This window comes from Echeneis naucrates, chromosome 7 (assembly GCF_900963305.1).
Source record: "Echeneis naucrates chromosome 7, fEcheNa1.1, whole genome shotgun sequence".
Taxonomy (NCBI): Eukaryota; Metazoa; Chordata; class Actinopteri; order Carangiformes; family Echeneidae; genus Echeneis; species Echeneis naucrates.
Window position 1 is genome coordinate 5,535,638 of NC_042517.1, and position 23,081 is coordinate 5,558,718.

Here is a 23,081-nt window from a genome sequence, read left to right on the forward strand (position 1 = left end):
TCCTCTAAGATGTGCTCGCTTAATAAATAGCAGAACCCGGACTGGTTGTTTACCATCCACACAAGCCTCTCAAAGAAAGTGACAATGACTGGCTGTGTGTCACGCATGTATTTATTCACATCAGTGTTGCCAGTGGAAAATATTATATGACGACATCTAACAACATGTAACTACCCACTAACTGTACAAATAGTTGAGAAAACAAATAACGAGACATGAATATGGTTTTTACGGCAGTGGTCTTTGTTAATATAAAAAGAAGTTATCAAAAAGATCAATGTTCTCACCATGCATTTAAAAACACAATACGGCACCAACGAGGACAAATGTTTTTTTGCTTAGTTTTTTTTTTTTTAAACCATATTGACATAATACATTCTGATTTAAAGTTCAAATAAAGTAAGAACTGGAAATGCATCAAAAACACAGTCTGCTCTAATGACGATCAAATCAATTCTTGTCAAGTCACATGAACATTGTCACATTTCAAGCTTCGTTTTTAATTTCAATGATGTATTTATGGTGTTTTTTTTAATCATGTTTTGTTGAGATGAAATTGATGAAAATCATTTTATTCTATAATCTACTGTTTTGTATAAGGCAATAGCTAGTTCCCGTTAAAATACATGGAGTCGGGTTTGGTAAAAACAAGTTGCCTCTGTTTTCATCTTTAATACACAACATCGTTTGGATCCAGTGTGGTTGTGCAACATCTTAAAGTTTTCTGACACATTCTCATCTGCCTGTACAATCCATCCAATCCAAGGCACATGGGAAAGTCATTCAAGAGTGTCGTCACTGTGTTCAGAGGTTACTCGGACAGCGTACGCCTACACTCTGCCACTTGCCACCGCCTGACGTTGGAGTTGTGGTTCGTGTACAGCCTGTGTTTTAACTTCATCTCCTTCATGTGCTGCTGGCCATGGCTTCATTGGTGCCAGAGTTTGGTTTGGTCCTCTTCAATGGATGCTCATGTAGCTTCCGTCCTGGTGAAATCTGTCCAAGAGGCAACACAGAAATATGTCACATGTTCTGCATTTGGACTGTTTGACCAAGGACAGCATGACTGAAACCGATGATAAAACAGAGATGTGGAAATGAAAATACAGTGAACCAAAGACTCCACATCACTTAGTACAGATGTAAAACAGGGTTTGAGCATCATGGACCAAATGGAAATGTTCTCTTTTTTAGCCACACCAGCAGTGCAGCTTTAAATCTGGCACGTTAGAGCTTACTGAAACATCTCAACAGCTAATGAACGAATTACCAAGATGTTTTTTTTTTATCTTCTCCACAAGATAAACCATTACTTTGAAATATTACAAAGCAATTAATGCTGATTTAATAACTGATGATTCTCTCACTTTCACTATCATGAAGTAAAAACTTCACTTCTTTTGTATGTTTGTTTTAAATACCCGCCAAACCAATGACATTCCTGAGCAAATGTTGGTATGCTAACATAATTAAAGAAATAGACCTGACAGACGTTAGTATGCTAGCCTGCTAGAGTTCAGTTGAGCATTAATATCAAGCCCGGTATTATAATAATATGACAAACACTCTCAGGTATGTCGTTGCTTTGATGTCAGTTAGGATCAGGATCATTAAGATCCTGAATATCTTTGATAAAACACAAAGATGGCGTGCCTGAAGGGGAAAAAAAAAAAAAAAGAAACAGCAAACCATAAAAATGTGGATGATTTGATTCTGTAATCTATAAAGAACAGATGAGGATGGAGATGACTGGCAACACAACACAAAGCAGCCTGTTTGTGTTTGGTCTCACCCTTAAGAGCTAGAATGGTTGTCTGATGGTTCATCTGTACTAGTGGCCACAGCGCCAACCACCTCAACTGACTCAGAATTTTTAGGCATTGTGTCAGACACTTTGTTTTCCGGAGAAAATCTGCACACATGAGCATCAATCAGAAGTCAGGAGGAGGGAGGGAGGGAAGAAAGAGAGCAGATCCTCATGGTTACATTTACATTTTATGAGCCATGTCATTTCAGGTCACAAAATAACAAGCTGTTTCCTACAATGCGACCTTTGATCCAGAGGCGAAGGAGCACACAAAACCAAAGCTGTGAACTGCATCAGGCATGTGACGCTGACATCTGTACCTGTCGCTGAGCGCTGATCTCAGTCCTTAACACAGCAAGCAGCGTTTTACCTGAAAACTCTGAAAAACCTCTCTTTGAATCGGCAGAGAACGCAGCACTCACCGGCTGTGTGTGGGACTGCGGTTGTACGGAGAAGAGTGCGCTCCAGGGTGAGGGTACTGAGGTGTGACGGGTGTATCATAGTCTGTCAGGCCCACTGCCAGCTGATTGCGCCAGTTGCCCGTGCTTTCTGCCGAGGAGACTGCGAACAAGACAGAAGCAAAAGCACACTCAGGTACACAGCTACTGTTGGAGTTATTGCCATTGGAAACACAAATTTGACTTCTAATTACTGCTGGCCCATCACATGATATGGCAGTATATAAGTTAGAATTCGCCTTCAGTTGTGTTGCTCAAAACCAAATTAATTTCATATGTTTATACAAAATATGCATATGTATTATTTTTGCGTCACACAAAATGAGAAAGAATTTTATGAATGTTTCATTCTCGGCTTAAACGTTTCTTTTTTATATATATAACTTACAGCTTGAATGAACTGAATGTAAATTTAATACATGAGAGGCACAAGCCGACTATAAAAAAAATAAAAAAAATAAAAAAAAAGCCACCACTGAAACACACATAAATAAAGCAGCCTGCGTATGTGAGCACCTTGTTAAGGCAAGGAGGAAGAAGGCACAAGAAAGACAGAAAATTTGGGAATCTGGGAACAATAATATAATAACTAGAAGCGTTTCTTTGTCTCACCTGAGGAAAAGGAGGTGGTTCTGCTGGAGTGGCTGAAGGCCGCTGGCATGGTCTGGTAGCCCAAGCTGAACTGGGAGCCGTTGTCGAAGTCATATCCAGCCAGCATCCCCCTCCCTCCGTCCCTGTGGCCTCTACTTCGGTGATACCAGCCTCTCAGATGCTCCGCCACCAGGGCCTTATGCATGTTCTTAGCTAAGTGCTCATTTTTGGGGCCCTCTCTGTTCCGCGGTGGCCTCATTGTCGCGTAGGGATTCTGGGAAAGACTATCTGCCCGGTCGCTGCTGTAGTGCCTGAATCTGTCGTGTCCGTGATACCCATTCATCTGGTAGGAAGGGTTTACGTTGTAATGGCCTTCTACTTCATTTTCATACACGTAGGCACCGTTAGCGTAAGGCTCCATGTCCGAGCAGGGGTAGTCGGTGACGTAGTAGGCGCCGGGTGCATAGTGTGCCGAGGTATCACATGAATAACTGCAACCAGAGTGGTGCTGGACCAAGTTGGGCATACTGCCGGTATTTCCGTACACTTCCACCTTTCTGTGGAGGCGATGCATGGTTGAGGTGCGGGAGTCTAGCGTGCTGTAGTGGGAGTTGGCTGCGCCACAGTAGTCCAGACTGGACTGACTGGTATAGGAGGAGCAGTCCTCTAACACCTCTGTGCTGTTGCTGCGATGGGTTTGTGACAAGATAAACGCCGGCTTCTCCGAGTCGCCGTCTTTTCTTAGTCGAGGCTGCGACTCCAGACTTCCACTGCGATGTCTGAAGCAATGAGAAGATCCCTCCGACCTGGAGATGGGACACGACTTTTAACTATTTCTTAAACAAACAAAACGAAGTTATAGTATAGGATGGCATTTCTGGATTAAGTACATGTGGGTTCGAGGTTTGGTTAAAGGTTGGGTAGAAGCAGGGACTGGGCTGCAGTGAAGTTAGTGTTGAGGAAAAGGAAAGCTTGTGGGGTTGTTAGTGCACAGGAGAGGAGACGAGAGCACACCTGAGCTGGCTGCTGCTGTAGGCATTGCGTGTCATGACCGGGGTGGGAGGCATGCTGCGTGGATCTCTAGGAGGTCTGGGAAGGGTTTTATAGGGACTACTGTGGGTAGAGGAGACCTCTCTTGGATTTTGGTAGTAGTGGGAAGCCTCCTGACCTTCAAATGCTAATCTAAAAGGGTGTGGCATTGGGAGAGGAAAAAAAAAAAAAAGAAAAAAGGAGGATATGAGATTCAAAGAAAGGAATGGGGATGCAAACATGATACGACAAATATTATGGACTGTGCCAAAATATGATATCATCACTTCATTCCAAGAAAGCGTACACTTCAAATAAAACAAATTATGTATCCCGTTTAGACCTCACAAAAATCGGTTCCCCCACCTGCATTGGTTCTTGTTGTTGTGATTCTCCCTCGGAGAGCCCTGTCTATCCAGATCATATTCTGCCCCCAGCGATCGCATCGGACTGAGCTGAGGGGAGACTTGAACTGAACGCGACCGTGGCCTCTGACTGACGCTGTCTGAGTCATCTGAGCGCAAAAGCAAAACACAGTGAAACATTTCCGAAACTCTCTCTTTCTATAGCCACCTTAATCATTGTCACAGCAGATCGGAGGAATTGAATACACCAGAGCGTGTGATGTCTGACTCACCGTCGTCCAGTGGCAGACTAGACAGCGAGCTGCAGTCTGAACGGACGAGTTCATCTGGCGAGAGAGAAAACGTCTCCATGTTTGTGCTGTATGTAGCGAAATGATTAATGCAGTAACACGGTTCATCTTGCACCATACCTGCGATGATCACTGAGGCCCGCTGCGTGGGCTTTTTCCCCTTCTTGATTCTGTACTGGTTCATCTCATCCTCTATCTGCTGGAGTTTGTGCATGGCATCCAAACAGTTCCGTCTCCTCTTTTTCTTGACTGTTTTGCACAATTCTGGCTCATTTGCTAGTTTTTTTGCCGCCTCCACAATCTTTTGCTGCAGGGCAAATCTGCTCTCCAGGTTCCGAAGGAAAGGGTCCTGCACGGAGCACAAGCAGCAAGTCCATAGAGATACCAATGAGATACCAGGAAGAACAATCATCATCGTTTGATTTCTGTACTAATGCTAAATACAATTAAAAAAATTAAGAGAGCGGGTCTGCATACAATTTCTCACTGTGAACAAATCCTATTAGAAAGAATAAACTGTTTTACACAAATACAAAAAAAATAATAATAATTTTTTCATCTAAATGCACTGTTAAATACAGACCTCATTATAAGGGAACAGGTCGTCCAACTTAAAAGCAGTCCCAACTCGCCGTCTGACCTGTGGAGGTCTTTCACCTGAAGACAGAGGATACTCCTTTGGCAGTTTTCCCGTAAGCTCCTGAAAACAAAACAAATCAGTCCGCTTTTACAATGAAATGAGCTGAAGGTAATGGTACAAACTATTAATCTGCTGGCCACGAAGCAAGAGACGCTTTAATAAAGGGAGTGGAGCAGTTTTTTACAAAAAAAAAAAAGAGCCGTACAATAGTACCAACTCAAAGCAAATGCAACACAAAATCATTTCTTACCGCCTCTCTCATGCAAATCTTTTTCAGCTCTTTTGTTTTCTTGGCCAAAATATCTTGAATCTCCTGCTCCTTCTTCCTCAGCTCAGACAGTTTCTCTTTCTTCTGCTCCTCACTCATTTCAGAGTCCGCAGAACCTTCAAAACAGCATTTTATATCCTCACTTCCAAAAATCTCATCAATGTTACTCCTCGGCAGTCACATTTTCACAATATTAACTCACAGCACAGTCAGAGACACGCGAACATGTGTATGAAATAATGTCATCTGAACTGAAATGAGAACCAACCTGTGGATACGAGACTCCCATTGCTGGCTGTTATTAAGTTATTCTTCGGGCCTGCGTCTCCCAATCTGTTCATTCTTGCTCCGCCGTGCTCTGTGAGATCTATCGCAATTTCCTCCAAACTCCTTGCTGTTCCTAATTTAGCCTAAAAGAACATTGTTTAAGACGAGATGAACAGACAGATCGACACACCTCAACGTCAAAAATAATGAGCGGTGACTGATGGCTGACACTCACTTTGCTTTGCTTTCTGTCCAAGTAGAACTGGTGCTGGCTAATGGCCATGACCCAAATGGTTTTGATCAGAGAATGACTGGCATACCACGTGTGGATGAGTAAACCTGTCTGCCCGAAGGTGCGCTTGGTCACTGCTCTCCTGTTGCAGGGAACACGCCCCAAAAAATACATCTGGGTTTTACTATAACTTATATCTCAGTTAGAGTGGCATGAGATCACGTTGGAAAAGATGGGGGCTGAAAAAAACAACAGAACAGTCGACTTGTACAAATACTTAGTTTAAGACGTTACCCACCTGTGTGGATCATTAACTTCTACTGCAAATTTCTTTTCTCGGAAGTACAAGTTTTCCAGCTGTTTCCACTGGTACAGCTGTGAAGCAATAACAACGGGGAGTTAGATGAAACGCCAGGTAGTTCACAACGTCCTCCATTCGCAGTTAAAAGGTGACGCAATGGCAGAAAATAATGCGATTTAAAATGCGTCTTGAGTCCCGGGTGAGTAATCATTTATCATTCCTGAACTCATTGACAATCTCATTATTGTTAAAATGATCTATTTACAAAGTTCTGCAGGTGTTCTGGCTGGTGTGTTTCAACCTCAGTCATTAAAGAGCGCCATTGTGTAACATGCTCTGTCATTACAGTCTAGGCCGCGAGGCATGCCAAGTCTGCATTAATGCAGGTGTTAAAGAGAGAAGAATACCACAAGGTGACATTACACAAAGACTCATCGCAGTGTACAGCACCTTCCACGGCTCATTATGTCCCACAACACCCAGGTGCTCGCTGACAACAGCCAGATATGAACAGTCTGTTTGGGCAAATGACTCAGTGTATGTCTGGACAAGATCCGAATGAGACACGGCGTTCAGTGCATTAAAAAAAAATGAAAATTTAATTACACATGGATGCTGTGAGGCATATTTTTGTATCGCATCCAGTTATCTAGTGTGAATGTGACAAAGAAAAAAGCCCAGTTTAAAAACAATCATTTAACAGATGTTTTATTCAACATGCAAATTAGTAAATGGTCTAAAAAATAAATAAATAAAAACAACAACACATAGAGAACCAAAGTTTAGCTTATCTGCAGTCTGAGCTCAGTTAACCTGATAAAATAGTGTAGTATCCAGTCTTACCAGAGGAACAGATGTGTCTAACGTGCCAAAAGTACGTTATTAAATCCTCTCTGGCTTCACTGTCAACACAAAAACTCAATTTATTCTGTCTCTTGTCAGCTCCCAACTTGTCTCCTCAGGTATTCTCAGAACATGCAGGGTGACGCCCAAATCCATCCCCCTTTTCCCTTTGACATCACCAACTCCTTCCTCTCCTATCCTCTCCTCTCCCAGCTGGCTCGCTTGCACAAATTGTGAAATTTGGCAGACAAAAACGGATTGCACCATGTCGAGCGTGTGTCAGGACTTAACACGAAGGCTGCCAGTAAATTAATGTGACTTAGTCTAAACTTTCACCCCTTATTTTAATAACAGAGCTGCGCCGCACTGCGCTGCTTCCACAGGCAGCATAGTTTACAGGTCACTCACGCGGGTGTTTCTCATACAAATTCGCCAGTTAAAACAACGGCAGTGGAACGAGAAAAGCAGGTTTCATACTGACTGTATGACTGTCAATGAACAGAACCCATCACTGTGATTAAGGTAAAGTGCTGGACCTCTCCAGACCTCTTTAGACTGACAGCTTTTCAAGTCTGGCCTCGTCTGTTCCAGCCGGAGCCCAGCCTTTGCTGGAGTGAAGCAGATGATGCATGAACAAGAGCCGGTGAATCAACACGTTATGTGCAACAGCAGCAAACCTTTTCCCCGTGCCCTGTGCTATCATGGCCACAGTCGGATTAAGCGAGGCTGAGAGACAGCAGCGACCATTTTAAGAGAGCAAAGCTGCGGGAAACGTTTACCTTGCGAGGTTTTAACTTGTCCTGCAGGTCGTACTGGCCGATGCCCTTGTAGCTGATCCCAAGCCACCACGGGATTCCTTGTTTATCCTGTGAGGCAAAAGCAACAGCATACGTGGCTGACTGAGCTCCAGGAGCTGTCATTTCCCATTAATCACAGCGGAGGACCTACCTTTACTTCATAATAGTGCACGCCATACGTGGGCAAGGACTCCACTAAAGTTAAATACCTGGAACAAAAATCAGATTTTTTTTATTTTTTTTTTTTTATCAAAACCACAGGCTGCTTTTTCAACATCAACATGTGGCTTGGCTTGGAAGTGTGAAAATATGCCCAGGAAATTTAATATCTGTGCAGAGAATCAGCGGGAGCTATTGATTTCTATCAGATGTGAATAAAGGGAATGCCAGACAGAGAAGGTTGTATTGATGGAGGTGGAGATGAAGATTAATGAAGTTAAAGTTTAAGAGCTTTCATTGTCCAATCACCCAAAAAAATGAAAAAATAAATACTCACTGCACAATTGCTTGTCCACGCGAGAGCCCCTTCAGCTGTTTATAATAATCAATTACTCGGTCCTCACTGCAACATGAAGAAAACACGGTTACTTTCTAAATTGATGTTTATTACCAGATGAAGTCTTTCTCTTGGTAACTGACAAGCGTACAAGCTTCTAACTGAAAATACAGTAAAGCTATAGATAAGATTGTTTAAAAAGAAGAAGCATGGACTCACTATTTTTTCAGATAATAAACTGATGAAGGGATCTGAGATTTCAAATGACTGTGTCCTATAAACATACCAATATGCAAGAGATGGGTGTTCCTTCAGTACTTTGGTCGGGAGCGTTGGAAGCTTCTTCAACTCAGCTCTCGTGTTTTCATCACTGAAACACAAGTATTTTAATGTCCTGCTACACTTGGACTCGTTTCCAAATCGCCAGTCAAAGGCAGGTGGCGGCTGAAGCACAGAGACCTGCAGTATTTTGTCAGAACACTACTGGTATATCATATTAAAAGGCTTCTGTTAACTACAGCAAACAGCTGCTCTCTGCAGTGTGAAGGTGTCTCTGCTCTGGTACTTTGCGTCTGTCAGCACTATGAGATTCATTAGTTGCCTTGTGCAAGCTGCTCACACTCTCCGGCAAGCCCCACATAACACAGCTATTGATTTCTGTTGTCTGCACTGGAACAAGTAACCTATTGAATGTCTCGGCAAACAGCTTGCTATTTAACTACTGTTAAATACTTCTTACCCAGCTTATAATGTGGTCTTACCTTGTGTAGTCTCCTTTAGCTTCCTGGTGATAAAAAAAAAAAGAAGAAGAAAAAAAAAAGCGCATTTTATTAGATTATATGCTTTTAGATGTAGCAATTATTGTGTGTGTCTATTAAAAGCACTAACCTGCAAAGCATTAGCAGCTAATTTGAAGACGTTTTCACTTTCCACTTCAATAATCCCCTGAGAGACATAACAGACCAGCAGGGAAATAAAATAAATAGGATGCAGAAAATGAGATCCATGTGGAGAAAGCGCTCTATATCCAAAAACAGAATCTGCTCTACACCGCCCCACAATAGCCTCTGAAAAGAACTCTTGTTTCTTTTTTTTTAATATATGTATATATATATATATATACTTTCTCAGCTTGTCTGCTTCACATTCAAACAGGCAGAGTGAGAAAACTGCGCCCTGCAGCCACTGTGCGCTGAGCTGAGGTGCTGCGAGGGTCCAGAGACAGTGAATCATCAGGGAGCTGTCTACAGCAGAGCAGGTTTGTTTTCTCATGGCGTCAAAACCACAGAAAAGAAAAAAACCAAGAGCAACACTTACATTGTAGACGGCTGATTTTGCGTTCAGGAAAAATAACTCCACCGTTATGATGTCCTTCAGCTGGGTTATGTTTTCTACATAGAACCTGAGACGGATTAAAGCAAATGTATACACAACAAATTCAGATTTACACCGAGACAACTTGCCATTTTGTTTTTGCTGTGCGTGCTGCAATTTTCTCCTCAGTGAAAAGGCCTAAACCACGAGGACATACTGATGTTTACGTTCAATGCAATCAGAATAGAAATATATTGTCACAGAAACTACCCTGAACAGCCACTAGATATGGTAACAAACTCAGCACTCCCTGGTGGAGAGCTCGCGCCGTGCATGAGGAGGGGAATTATTACCTGACCAGGAAGTTTAGGGCAATGGGCCCGGGCTTCTTTGAAAAGTCATGATCGAGAACTCTGCGGTCCATCTGCAACCACTTGCGCTGACCACTGCAATAGCAAACAGGCTGACGTGTGAGAAAAATGCTTTTCGTACACATCTGTGCAGACACCCACACACACAATGACACATGGACATCTGCAAATATTCAGATCAGTGTGAAAATAAATAGATCCATAGACGTACTTGTCGTCAAAAAATGCGAGTCCGAAGAATTCTTTCTCCTTGAGGTTAAAGTGGGAGGACACCAAGTCGAGGAGCTCATACGACAGCAGCTTGGGCTGCAAAGGAAGATTTAGGTTCAAATTCTATCCTGGCTGGAATCAGAAATATCTGGAAGACATCTGCAGGTAGACGATTCAAACTTCTTCATATGTTGCCTATTTTTATCATAATGCTGCTTGAAAAAAGTTGCCGTCTGTTGCTTCCAAAGAGAAGTCAAAATGAGAAATTCACTCGAGGGCAGAACTGGACTGGATTTGCACTTTAAACAGCGCACACACTCAGGTGGTTATCTGGCTGTGCCGATTCATACTCAGCAAGTTAACCTGATGTCCAATCGTACATTCTGAGGGAATGTGATCTCAAAATAAAATATTCTGGGTCACATCGGCACAGATGAAACAAGCAGGGAATACAGCATTAATATGAAATTCTACTAAGTTCACATCTCCCTTCTTTTAACTCTGATTTGGTCTCCATCAACTATAGAAGGAAATTATTTCTTCAATCAATTCTTAACCGGCAATTTACTAGCTTACTTTGTCAGGTTGCTGTGTGCCGCCGAGTTAGCTGATTATTAGGTAACTGATTCATCACCACAAACAACACACAGTCAATGTTAGTGTAAAAACAGTAATTTTAGCCACGTTAAGCCAGGACCCTTGATACCTGAACCAGCAGCTCCAGCTTCCTGTCATCCAGCAACTGCACTTGGCACAATCTGCCCTCAGTCATCTGCAGGGGGAAAGAAAAGAGGAAGGTCAAGACCTGCGACACACTTTGTCACAAGGGACAATGACATAAGGCGCTTGTGTAAGTAATGTTGTAACACATTATGGCAATGTGTGAAGAGTCAAAACAAGACAATATCCAGATATAACATGGAAAAAAAGAAAAAAAAAAAGAGAGTTGAGAAAACGTCTGGCTAGATTTTTATTATTATTCTTTTTTTATACAGTCAACCATATTTACTATGAGCAGTCAAGCTGTGCAGAGGCCTTGGTGTTAAACACAGTGATCCTTTTCATGAAAAAAGAAAAGAAAAAAACAAAAACAAAACAACATTGACGTTGTTAATGACAAATAAACCATTGTTTAAAGGATTTGTGTCCTTAGCAACCACGGGAGGGATTTCTCCCATTTCAGACTTTTCACGTTTTACTTTTACTCTTTCAGTCTCTCAGCCTTTCCTGGCTGTGATTAAACAAATACCCAGCGGTGGAATGCAACTGAGAACTTCAGCACAATTCTGAGGTTCTAAAAGTGGATTGCCATTTGAATTTAAAATTAAGATTAAGCTCTTTCATGGAAGGAATGTGTAAAACTATTTTAATTTTAATATGTACTCTACAGTGGAGTTAGTTTGTTTCAGGTTTTTCAAAAATAAATACATTTCCCACACTGAAAAAATGTGTTACACCCTGAATAATGAAGCATTTGTGCACAGGCACCATCTAACCAGCAACTGTTTACAGCAGTAAACCACAGCCTCATATCAGATTCTGAGTACAGTCTGCCTCCATTAAATCCAACTCTCCAGTACTTGTGCCCACGCGTTAAGAAGGAAATTATGTTTGTTTGCTTGTGTGATATCATTTTTAACCACTCAAGCCCTGCTTTTTGTGACGTCCGCGTCAAGCAGGCCTTCAGGGAGACACTGATAGCATCATTTACTTGACAAATCAAATGGCCAGCAGAAGTGACACATTGAGGTTAACCCATCTGACAAACACAAACCACACCACCGAACCAAACTGATCCATCGGCCTGCTCGTCTGACAGAATGAGGCTGAGTACACTGAGGGGTGAGCTGAGCAGCTGCTGTACCTGGTAAACCTCTCCGGGGAGAGTGCAGGTGTGGATGCATCCTTGACCAGACTTCATCGTGTAACGGAGTCTCCTCTTGGATCCACACTGTGAAACTGATAACTCCAACTGAGCAGCAACAACCAAATCAAGACTAACCAGCGACTTCCATCCAGGTTACTGACTGACTGAGCAGCCAGGCTTTTGCTGCGAGCGGTGACGGCTTATAGAGAGCGTCTACTTTGCTAGAAATCAGCTACTGGCTTAATGAGGGCAGACTGGGTCACGCTCCTGACCACAGTTTGGGTTTTACGGCTCGTTAATATGAACATATGGGTCAGAGAAGAAACACAAAGGGTTAATATAACAAGGTTAAGCATCTCTGTAATGTCCACTAATACAGTTTAATTTACTTTGCCCTCATTTCACCAGTGTGCTGCTGTTCTGTGGCTGAATGGCTCTGGATCTGGATATCAGGTTTCTCCTACCTCCTCTTCCTGTAAACTTCAACTAAGTGATGTTATTCGATTATAGATGCAGGCGAGATTCCCACTAAAGTGACAGAGTTGACTCAAAGACACTTGACTTCACACATTCTCCACCGCTCATTAATGACTTTCTCACGCTGCAGTAATAAATGATTGAGCACATTGCCCTGCTTCCTAAAAGGCAGTGAGCACGGCCTGTCACGCTTATAAATCACAGCTGCATCTGTATGATTTCAATGAGCGTGCCGCCTCTTTCTTTTTGCCACAGCCATAACGTTTGCTTTTTTCTCCATGATCTAAATTAAATGTGAACGTTCAATAGATCCAATAAATTGAGAGTATTATTACACTGATCAGAGCTCAGTTTAGACATGACTGTAGCGTGGCGAGGTCACACATGTACAGTGAAAGCCCTGACCACTAGGGGGTGCAGGGACTACTATTATTTTTCTACAGGGGTAAGAAGTTGATATAGAGAAAATGGCCACTTAAACAAGCATGCACCACCGAGAGATTTTCATCAGCACGTATTAACTTAGCAGACGCGAGCCTAATTCAGCCAGGAGAGCTCGTACTTATGCAATATAGATGAAATGAGTGGAAAGAGGAGATGTGATTTTTAGGAATCCACACCATTAATCATCTGAGAGCTATAATCACTACGAGAACTTCTATTTATATCTGAGCAAAGAGACCTGCAACCCTGACTAACCCCGCAGCGTCTCAGTGGTGACATCGAGGAGAGACTCTCATCAAGAACTAAAAAAAGTGACAACTGATATATACATAATTACAAATGCATATTAATGCAAACTTGTTATTTTAACCTTCATTTGACAACCTATTCAGCTTCAATAAAGGACCAACCTTGGACCCTGTGGGGTTTAGAAAGAAATTGAATTTTAATGTTAAAAAAAAAAAGACAGAGGGAGGAGAAGAAAGGGCTGTCAGTCTTTGTGTTGGTCTCTCCAGAGACTGGACAGGCACTGGTTGAATGCTGCACCGCAGGGTGCAGGTTTGGCTCCAGTCTGGAGCCTGACGTTGGCATATAGACAGCTTGTTATGTATACAATACAGTGATATATCTTAGCGCAGGTTTGGTTGTGGTTGCAGATGTGGCCTCACTCAGAGAGAAACAAAGAACAACCACGTCCTTTAGAATAAGACGTAACCTGTCAACGCAGACATGCAAGTCCCACTGATGGAGAGCAGACGATTAAAACGTAACAGCCAATGCTTACTTTAACATAGCTCATTAAAAGGGACAGATAATGCCAGATCAAGCTTGAAACACGGACAATAACCTCACAGGAGAATTTCTCTGCCTCTTGAGGAAACCGTCTGTCAGTGTTTAATGCGTCACGCTGGTTAAATGTCATGTCCAGACTGCAGCCTGTCTTATCTCAGTTTCCCATTTTCATGCATTATTGATGAAAGCTGGTATCACACACAAGTCAGTTAGTTCTGGCTCCGTGCTTACATGCTCCTCTGAAGAAACAAAAAATACAGAACTCGTACTAGTCTCAATTAGGATAGAAATATCAATGTCAAACTATTTCCCCCTTTGTGGGAATATGTGCACATTGTTTTAAAATAGTCTCGATTTTTCTAGGAAAGACAAAGGCAAGAGGAGAAATTAAAACAAAATCTTCCTGGAAGTTCCAGCGGCTACAAAGAGACAACCTAACGGGATGTGACATCCACCACACTCTGACGATAAAGGGAAACCAACAGTTCTGTGTTTTGAGCTCAGGAGCTTTTACAGTTCCTCTGTGATGCTCAAATGAAATACAATGAGCAGATCCAATTTTTCTGTTGTACCTGATCTGTATCTGACCTTTGGTATCCGATACCAGCAGGTAACGACAGAGCGACACAGTCAAAGACAAACTCCGCCGCGGTTGCCCATCAAAGTCTCTCTGTGGGTCTCGGTGATGACGGCATGTATGTATGTTAACACAACATATTAAAACTAGAATGACAAGCAGCAGCAGCAAGGCCGCCTGTTAGACTGTAAGACTTTAATCTGGCTCTGATTTCAATGGCGATCTGAATCCTCAAAAGCTTTCAGAAAGTCATAAAAAAATATACTTTTTTCCCTAAAAACGTGAGAATTTTCCCTATATTCAACTGTTTAGGGAAGTGATAAAAGACTCTACAGGAATAAATCCAGCTTCATCCCTATCTATTTGCATTTGAATGGTGTGCACGAGACAAAACAGAACAGTAACAAGAAAAATTGCAGACGAGATGAACATATCAGCAATCCCAGCAATTCCTGAATCTGCCCATTAAAAACAACCTTTATATTGGACGCCGTAAAAACAAGTTCTCTAAAGTCTTTATGGGCCTTTAGTGATGTCATCTTGTGATGTCATCTTGGTCAGTGTCTCTTAGGGCCAAAGACTACAACTCGAAGAAAAATCGAAGGGGGTGGCATTAGAATGAAGCGATCTTGCAAGACCTCTGAAGTCCGACATAAGCCACCACTAACATAACTGCCCCAAATCTCCAACATGTGCATTGTGGGTAATGTAGGTAAAAGAAAGAAGAATGAACAATGCAACGATGAGAGTGTCTGTGGTCGCGCTGCATTGTGTTTTTCTTCCTTTTTTCTGTAAGTCTAACGGTTTCACGGGAGAATGATTTCGCAGATCGGCACAAATGCATGACAAGTGATCAAGAAACATAACAATACTTCCCAGTTTTGGTCTCATTATACCTGTCTTAGTTCTCCTAGAGAGATCTAACTGACAGGATGCTTCATTTGTAAATGTATTAGCAGTTCAGAAATAATTGGCCCACATTAAGGCTTAAAGGTAACACGAAACAGAGCGGTCCAATCACAGACAGAGAAGACAGCTGGTTTCAGACGCAGCAGCCTGGAGGATGCAGGACGGGATTATCTCCTCATCTGATATCTCATCATGACTCATGTTGTCAGCGGTCAAAAGGTATCTGTCTACCATCATCTCCCAATGAGCGCCAGCCAGGCCATTCGTTATATCCGGGAAAATGATGAACGCAATGAGGCTCAGGATATTATGGACACATTAGAACCTGGAAGAAATATTAATTTTTGATTTTAGAACGCAGTAGGTCTTTGATACAACAAAAGCGAGCTGCAACACAGGGCAGTGATTTATAGGAATGATGTCATCATGCAGTACAAATTCCTATTCCCCCCAGTGAAAAGGACGTTTGCAAAGACAGTCGGACAATGTGATAGATTTGTTTTTGTTTTTTTTAAATGCGACTAACAAGATGTGGCCAATCACAATATTTCATGGGTAGTGGCGAAATCAGCTTTGTTTGATTTGTTTGAGATAATGTTGTGATATGTGATAGAATCTATTCCCATTTAAAGTTTTCTCCACAGCTGCTTAAAGCTGCAGCGGTAAGAGCTGACCTTGGGACATGTGACTGTGTTAAAAAGGAGAAAAACTACATACCCAAAGAGAACTCCTACATTTTTTATCATGAATTTTCAAATATGACTTGAAGTGCATTAAATCCCGTGCAAACAAACTTTCACATGACCAAACAAGTTTCTCTAAAGTTCTGTATGATAGAATATGTTATTCTGTTCGGACCAGGACTTGTGATGCACAACTCGATCAACAGAGAGATCAATAGTTCTTTCCCCAAAGCCACACTGATACAGCATGGCGGAAATATTTCATCACAATCCTCTTTTAAACACAACAACTGAATTGGATTGTATCGAAATCAGGCTTGAAGCTAATATTTGCTTCAAAAAGAGCTTCTTTTTTTTTTTGTTCTTGTCTAATTTGAGATATATGCTAAATATTTTCCAAGGACTAAAGCCCCGGGCTGTGAGTGTAAAGTTTATACTGACATTGGCACTAGTGGAAAGTGGAGAGGCCTATTACCCCTATTATGCTATTCTCGTCTTGATCGCAAAGTATATACTCCGGTCTGAGGATAGCTCTTGTGAAAAGCTGATTCATTGATTTTCAAAAGTGGACGCGTCATTTGGGTAAGCGTCCTCCCATAGTAAATGTTAGTAGGGCAGTTATTATAATTTGAAGTATCTAGTGTAAAAGAGGAATTTGTGGCCAGACGGTCACACCGCAGTAACGGTCAGCAGGTCGATGAAACGATCAGCAACCAGAATTGGTTCATACAGCTTTATGAACACAACGTGTCAGATGGACGGACAGCTGGACACTGTCGCCTTCCCGGTGGAGCAAAAACCCTTCAGACTGAACCAAGTAATGATCGCGCTGGTCTTTACATTTTAGAAATATGTCCACGGTACTCGTGTGTAATGGTTTGATGATTGATCTGGAGGTAAAACTCTGCAACAGTTATTGATTTTAAAGATCCACATATTCAGGTTACAGATATTTTAAAAGCCCCAAAATGCCTAAATGCAGCACCTCAGTCCAGATTTTATATCTGCAGGCTCAACACAGAACCGGTTTAAAACACACAGGCCATTCTAGAAGAAGTAAGCTCTTCTAATTTTGAGAGCTTTGCCACCACTTGCCCCCATTCTGAGGCTTTCACAGCTGTCCCCGCTGACAGTCCTGCTATCACAAACTGCAGAGTTTCATTACAAGAAAGAACTGCAGTGACTTTCTGCAGCGCTTGGGCACGAGGCGCTGAGGCGAGAGTGGATCATGACCAAACTGCACGAATTGCACTGAGAAGTAGAAGACTCTTTAGTGTCTGCATTCCCTGAAAAAAACCATCATACAGTGACAATGGTGCCTGTTTTGAAGTGACAGAACACAACATTGTGAAAGCTGTCTGGATCTTCAGGACACCAGCCGATGATTAAGACCTCTGACCCTGAATGCTCACAAACCAATTTCACTCAAGTGATACTGATAAGAGCTTTCAATTTATGATATAGATTGGATTTATTGGATTTTCTGTGCTATGTGTATGAAGATAAAATTACTTTCCCATCCAAAAATAGATCTTTTCCTCTCCGTCTTTAGCACATTTCTCACAAAGTCTCAGCGAGCTTTGATTCCTAAATGAAAGTTTGCCAACTGAGTGCTGAGACATTTCTCAGCAGCTTCAAATAGAATCAGGAGCATCTCGGTCTTATGAGACTCTCGCACTCGCTGCTCAGATATTTTCAGCTTCTGCTTGAAAGGTTTAAAATCCAGAAACGGTGCTTCAAAGACCCCTTCATGGTGATAAATGACACAGGACATCCTCTCCCACAAAGAGGAAGAGCGGCAAAGTTTCAGGCTGGACACGTGTGTCGTTCAGTGACAACCACCACTGCAGTTATTCCTGTTTACAGCCTCTGATGCTTTAAATACACCCAGATGTGCCTCTCTTCCTTCAGCTCGTGTGATAACATCAGGAGGTCAATGTCAGCCCAGCCCTGTGCTTGTTTTTTTTTTCTCCAGAGTAAAAATTGATCCAAGACATGCCAGTACAGTAAATTTAAGGGAGATAATGGACAAGCTTAATGAGGCAGCAACAAAGAGCATACTTTGGCCTGCGTGCACCTTAACTACGACAACTAATACAGCGTCCTTGTCATTTCTGACTGGATACGCTTGACTGTGGTCACCAAATGTCAGCACAGCCATTCCCAAGCCACATACAATTATAGAAAATGCTAATAATGCACAAAAGCAATAAATTGTCTGGTGATAAGCAACGCAGGCGCCATTCACCAGGCTGTGAGAGGGCAAAATGATGATTCATCCGGCATTTTTAATATTCACCAAGTCACACATCCTAAAGCAGCTATAGGCTACTGAATGATTTATCATTCGGCTCTGTCCAACAGCAATATATAGCAGGCTACTTTTTTCACTTAGACACACAGCTCACATTGCCATCACAAACATTTTTTCCTTATCCACTACAACCAGCAGTATTGTCCACAGTCGCCTAAAATGAGACTTGCCCACCTCAGGGCCAGTTGCCACTATGCAGTGAGAACAATGAATGTGCTACAGTAGCTCTCAGTACTGTACATGGGTGGTTTCCACCTGAGCCCCATGAATGAACTGATGTGGCCAACAACAACAAAAAAAAAAAAAAAAAAAAAGACACACTCCACCTTGTTTGACTGAGCCGGCCGACAAACCCAATGCTGTTGTAATTTTTCATTGATGCTCTCTCTCTCTCTCTCTGTCTCTCTCTGGATCACATGTGCTCACAATCACAACCTGCTCCATCACATCCATCCACACACGGCCTTACCTTCGCACTCCTTATATCCCGCTTTAGGCTCTGATAAGGTAGATCCTCCCCTGCATAGTGAGCTTTCTCTCTCTCCCCCCCCCCCCCCCCCAACACAACCACCCTCTTCCTAACCAAACCCCGGCCCCCGGTTCAGCTCTCTCTGTGGGTCTGTCCGGGCCGGGGAGGGGTGCGGAGGGTTGCAGAGCAGCCGGTTTCCGCGCTCATCCTCCGGTAGCCTCGCGGACTGTAGCGCGCTCACTTCGCCTCGTATTCAGCCACACTCACCACGCCTTCAGCCGCCGGCTATTATCTGAACAAGCCCTCCCCTCCTCCCCTCCTCCCTCCCTCCATCCCTCCCCTCCATCTCATCCAGCAGCTGCCGGCCGGCGTGGCTCACACTGACCCCCCCCCCCCCCCTTATAATAATGAAGTGATGGCCTGAAGGCTGTGAGCGCTGCTGCATCCTTCACTTCCGTTTAAAACGCCTCGTTTTTAGCATCAGCACATTCAAAAGAATTCCCTTCATCGTCCTCACATTAAGCCCCAACAGGTTACCCAATTTGTGGAGGCTGTGCTCGTAATCAGTTTTGCATCAGCTGATTATTAGTATTGGGATTCTCATCACTTGTTACCATGACAACCGTTACCCTTGTCGCGAGGGCCCATAGTAAATTGGGCTGCGGAGCCTACTCAGCAAATGTTTCCTGTTACACCAGAAAATCAGACATTTACAACATGACGTCGTGCAGCTCCATCCATTTGCATTATGTCTCTGGATTTCCATGATTTTGATCAGAATAACAATCATTTATTGTTGAACAAGTTAGTTCCCACTTGGGCGATGAAGAACTGCAGTCTGTATGACTTTGTTGGTTTGGTTTTGTAGCAGTTTTTGGTTGAGGAAGCGTAACATTACACTTGAATATTAGGTGACATTACGATATTATATAACTGTGGATACATCCAAAGGAGGAAAAAAAAATATGTTCCTCAGTGTTTTAAGAGCTATAAATTAGATCATGTTGTCATCTTTTATGGCATTAGGTGAATTAACAGGAGATTATCTCCGAACAGGTTTGTCTTCTGTGGCCTGTCCGAATGCAGGATTTGGTGCACAGTGATAATTCATACATCTATTGTTTAATGCACAGTATGTGCTGGACTCTGTGGGGAGTTTTCAGTCCATCTAAAACCAATGTTATAATTAAAGGACCCTCAGCTCAACCTGTAGCTGCTCTGCAGTAAAATGAGGGGTTAAGGTCAACACACAGTACAATTTACAGTGGAAAGTTAATATGTCACTCACATGTAAATATATGCTTAGCAAATCTAAATGCCAGTTTGGTGGCAGTAATTTTGCCTCCAAACCAACTATTATGCTATACTTCAATGTCACTATACACATCAGTTAACGTGCAAATCAAAAGACCCAATACTGCTCAACCAGCTCATTGGTGTGTGTTTCACATGTGATATTCAATTCTGCTCGGGAGGGACAGCGCTTCTGAAATATTCATTACGGTCTTTATTCTGTCAGCTGGTAATTTTCCAAAATAAACAGACACACAGACAGGCTTTTTTTTAAAGCCACCAAATAACATTTTGTTCTGTTTCACCAAAGTGGTAGAGATAATTTAATAGTGAGATAAACTTGAAATAGTCGCTGTTCTCCTGTTCTCCTCCGTATGTCTTCCCAGTCCACTGCAGTAGCCTTGTAGCAGAGCAACAAGCTCCCCCACCCCCCTGCCCCCCTGCCCAATCTTGGACTTCTGGCACAGCCATGAATAAGTATCTCATTAAGATCCCCCAAAACCATCTGTCCAATAAGTCTCCTCCTTACAGGAAAAAGAAAACCCTGCTGTAAACAAAGGAATAGGATTCCCTCATTGCCCTCGTTACCCTCATTTATTTCTGTTGTTAGTGGCAAGCTGTACTTTTAATGGACTCTGGGAACTGGGGCACCTCAGAGACAGTCAGTCAGACAGCGTTCAGAGTAAGCATGTACAACAACAGATCCTGCAATGTAAACATTTACACTACGTCTTTAAAATAAGAGCTTTGCTCCAGAATGAATATAAATGTAGCTAAGTTCTTCATTTGTACAGAATTTTAGTTTGAATTCTCATCACCAACATATTAACCCGTGCAGAAAGGAATATAAAGTAAATATATGAAACACAGAATGGACCAATGTGGAAATATGTATTTTCAGTTTTATGCAATTGTCTTTCAGTGCAAAGTCAAATGTGGGTTGGCAAATTCTTCATGCAAATGCACCGACCCTTCATATCGCCATGATAGAAGTACTCTTCAATAGACTGCTGCAAATGAGCCTTGTGCATTTTGAAAAATAAAATTTCTCAATAAATGAGAAATCAGTCAAATGACCAGATTTCCGAAAGGACATTTGACCTTTGATTAGATGTGTATAAAGACGTCTGGTGTTTACAAATAGATATTTTCAGTTACTCACACTCACAGGTTGTCATATTAAAGTGATATTTAGTAAAAATCATGAAGAATTTCTAGTTTAACAGTTTTCTATAAATGCACACTCAAAGTCTTCAGACATCCAGGAGCCACGAAAGGCCCAGGATCCACCACTGGGATGGATACTGTGGGCTGTGATGTGCAATGCTGTGTTGTGTCTATATCTGTTTTTACGTGGGGGGTTTTCTGCAGTATGTATGCCAGACTACTATTGTAAGGCAGCAACATTAATGCAGCTCTTGAGTCCAAGACAGATTTCCCCAGAGGGGCAATAAAGTACGTCAAATCAAATACCAATTGGGCCAACTACAAATGATGCGGTGCTCAACCTTGATGGGACTCCGGATCCAAATCAAGTTTGAAGACCTGAGGAGATCTAGTTTGCACTGAGCTCATTTGTCGTTAAGTTATGTTTATCACCTCCATTTTCCTGTGTAACTTGATAAATGGACAGAATATAATTAGAATTGTTCCATCACAGAACCACAGAAAAACCTAAACTTTGAATTAACATTATTATTATTTTTCAGTCTGGCAATTATTTTCTGTATTGAGTAACTGATTTATGCAAACCATCAGAAATACTGACAAACATCATCAATAAACCTTGAAGTCAAAGGTCATGCATTAAGATTGTTTTTGGTGTTGAAAACCTCAAAGACAGAAAACAGTGGAAAAAGGAATAAATGCTCAGATTTTTTATCTTAAATCAACCAATCTTGTCCTCTGCAGGCTGCTTCAGTCTGTTTGTTGACCATGATGCTTGAGTTTTCTTTGCAGAACTAAAGGACCAGGGAATGACAACATGTTAACATGAACCTTCTCTAGGATCCTGATCTACAGGATACATTTGACACATATTACAGGACTTTGTTTTGACCCCGACTAACAGGAAGGGTTGTGTGTCAAACAGCTGCATGTCAAAGATGACACATCACGACATACGAATGAACTGTGACTGATAACAAAGGTAAACGGACTGTCTGTTCACACCTGGGCAGAACTGTTGGGCCACAGTCCTTGGCCTTCATTTCAGTTCATGCTCCGTATTAGCCAGCAGTGTTTGCACTGGCTGTCGCTCCTTATTAAATCTGCACAACGCTGTGTAAACAGAGATGTGTTAGCTGTTGTAATTATGTCCATGTGTTTGGTTATTTGATGGCACGTGGCCAATATGACTGGTTATTATAATGGCCATTCATAATGGGTTATCTACACTTTGGCTATAATTAAGTTATTTTTGTGTTACACAATGTTGCACAATGTGCTCCAGATCTGGAATTAAACTGTTATAAATTCATAACCAGTCAGCCAACGTTATTTTATTATCTGACACAGAAACATACAAAGAATCTTACAGTTAAAGTGTCCTGCAGTCATAGTTTTTCTTCAAAAGAGGAGCTCTAAAGTATCACTAGCAAAAGTTTAGGCAGCAAAATGGCCCCCCATAAATTGTTATTTTATATAACTGGATTATCATTGTCAGTGCATGTGTATGTATATAACATCCAATAATGTGTAACATAATGCGTGAGAGACATTATAATGTCTCAGATGGTTCAGGTATACACTTTATCGGTCTGAAAGTAACAAATATATACTGGAAACAAAATGTAGATCAATAAAAATAGTCCCTTCCTAACTGTAGTGATGTAGACATTTAATGTGGCATAATGTGGAAACAGAATCGATTTGGTTACATCATTTTCCCAAAATTACTTCAGTGCTATGTTCAACCGAACTGTCTCAAAATTCATGCAATTACTTTTCTAATGCTTTATGTCAGATGATAAAAACA

At 42.0% G+C, this 23,081-nt stretch overlaps 1 protein-coding gene across 1 annotated transcript; it reads right to left on the reverse strand.

Annotated features, from left to right (window-relative positions):
* Positions 1–93: 93 nt before the first annotated feature.
* frmd4bb (FERM domain containing 4Bb) lies at positions 94–18,873 on the reverse strand. Its single transcript, XM_029506472.1, has 23 exons — positions 18,812–18,873; positions 10,986–11,051; positions 10,281–10,375; positions 10,052–10,144; positions 9,702–9,786; positions 9,273–9,329; positions 9,146–9,168; positions 8,671–8,754; positions 8,385–8,450; positions 8,040–8,097; positions 7,871–7,957; positions 6,246–6,322; positions 5,951–6,089; positions 5,717–5,858; positions 5,431–5,564; positions 5,124–5,240; positions 4,661–4,889; positions 4,523–4,576; positions 4,252–4,399; positions 3,871–4,038; positions 2,878–3,662; positions 2,230–2,368; positions 94–996 (listed from the first exon to the last, which is right to left on the reverse strand). Exons 2-23 carry the CDS (start codon positions 11,049–11,051, stop codon positions 960–962), a joined length of 2,883 nt encoding a protein of 960 aa, XP_029362332.1. The 5' UTR covers positions 18,812–18,873; the 3' UTR covers positions 94–959.
* Positions 18,874–23,081: the final 4,208 nt, after the last annotated feature.

Bases quoted from the DNA above. Each gene is read 5' to 3' on its own strand.
- frmd4bb (XM_029506472.1), bottom strand. From the start codon at position 11,051: ATGACTGAGGGCAGATTGTGCCAAGTGCAGTTGCTGGATGACAGGAAG. The intron at 9,787-10,051 runs GTAATAATTCCC...AATCCGTCTCAG, and splicing joins GCCCTAAACTTCCTGGTCAG to GTTCTATGTAGAAAACATAA. The intron at 9,330-9,701 runs GTAAGTGTTGCT...TATGTCTCTCAG, and splicing joins CAAAATCAGCCGTCTACAAT to GGGATTATTGAAGTGGAAAG.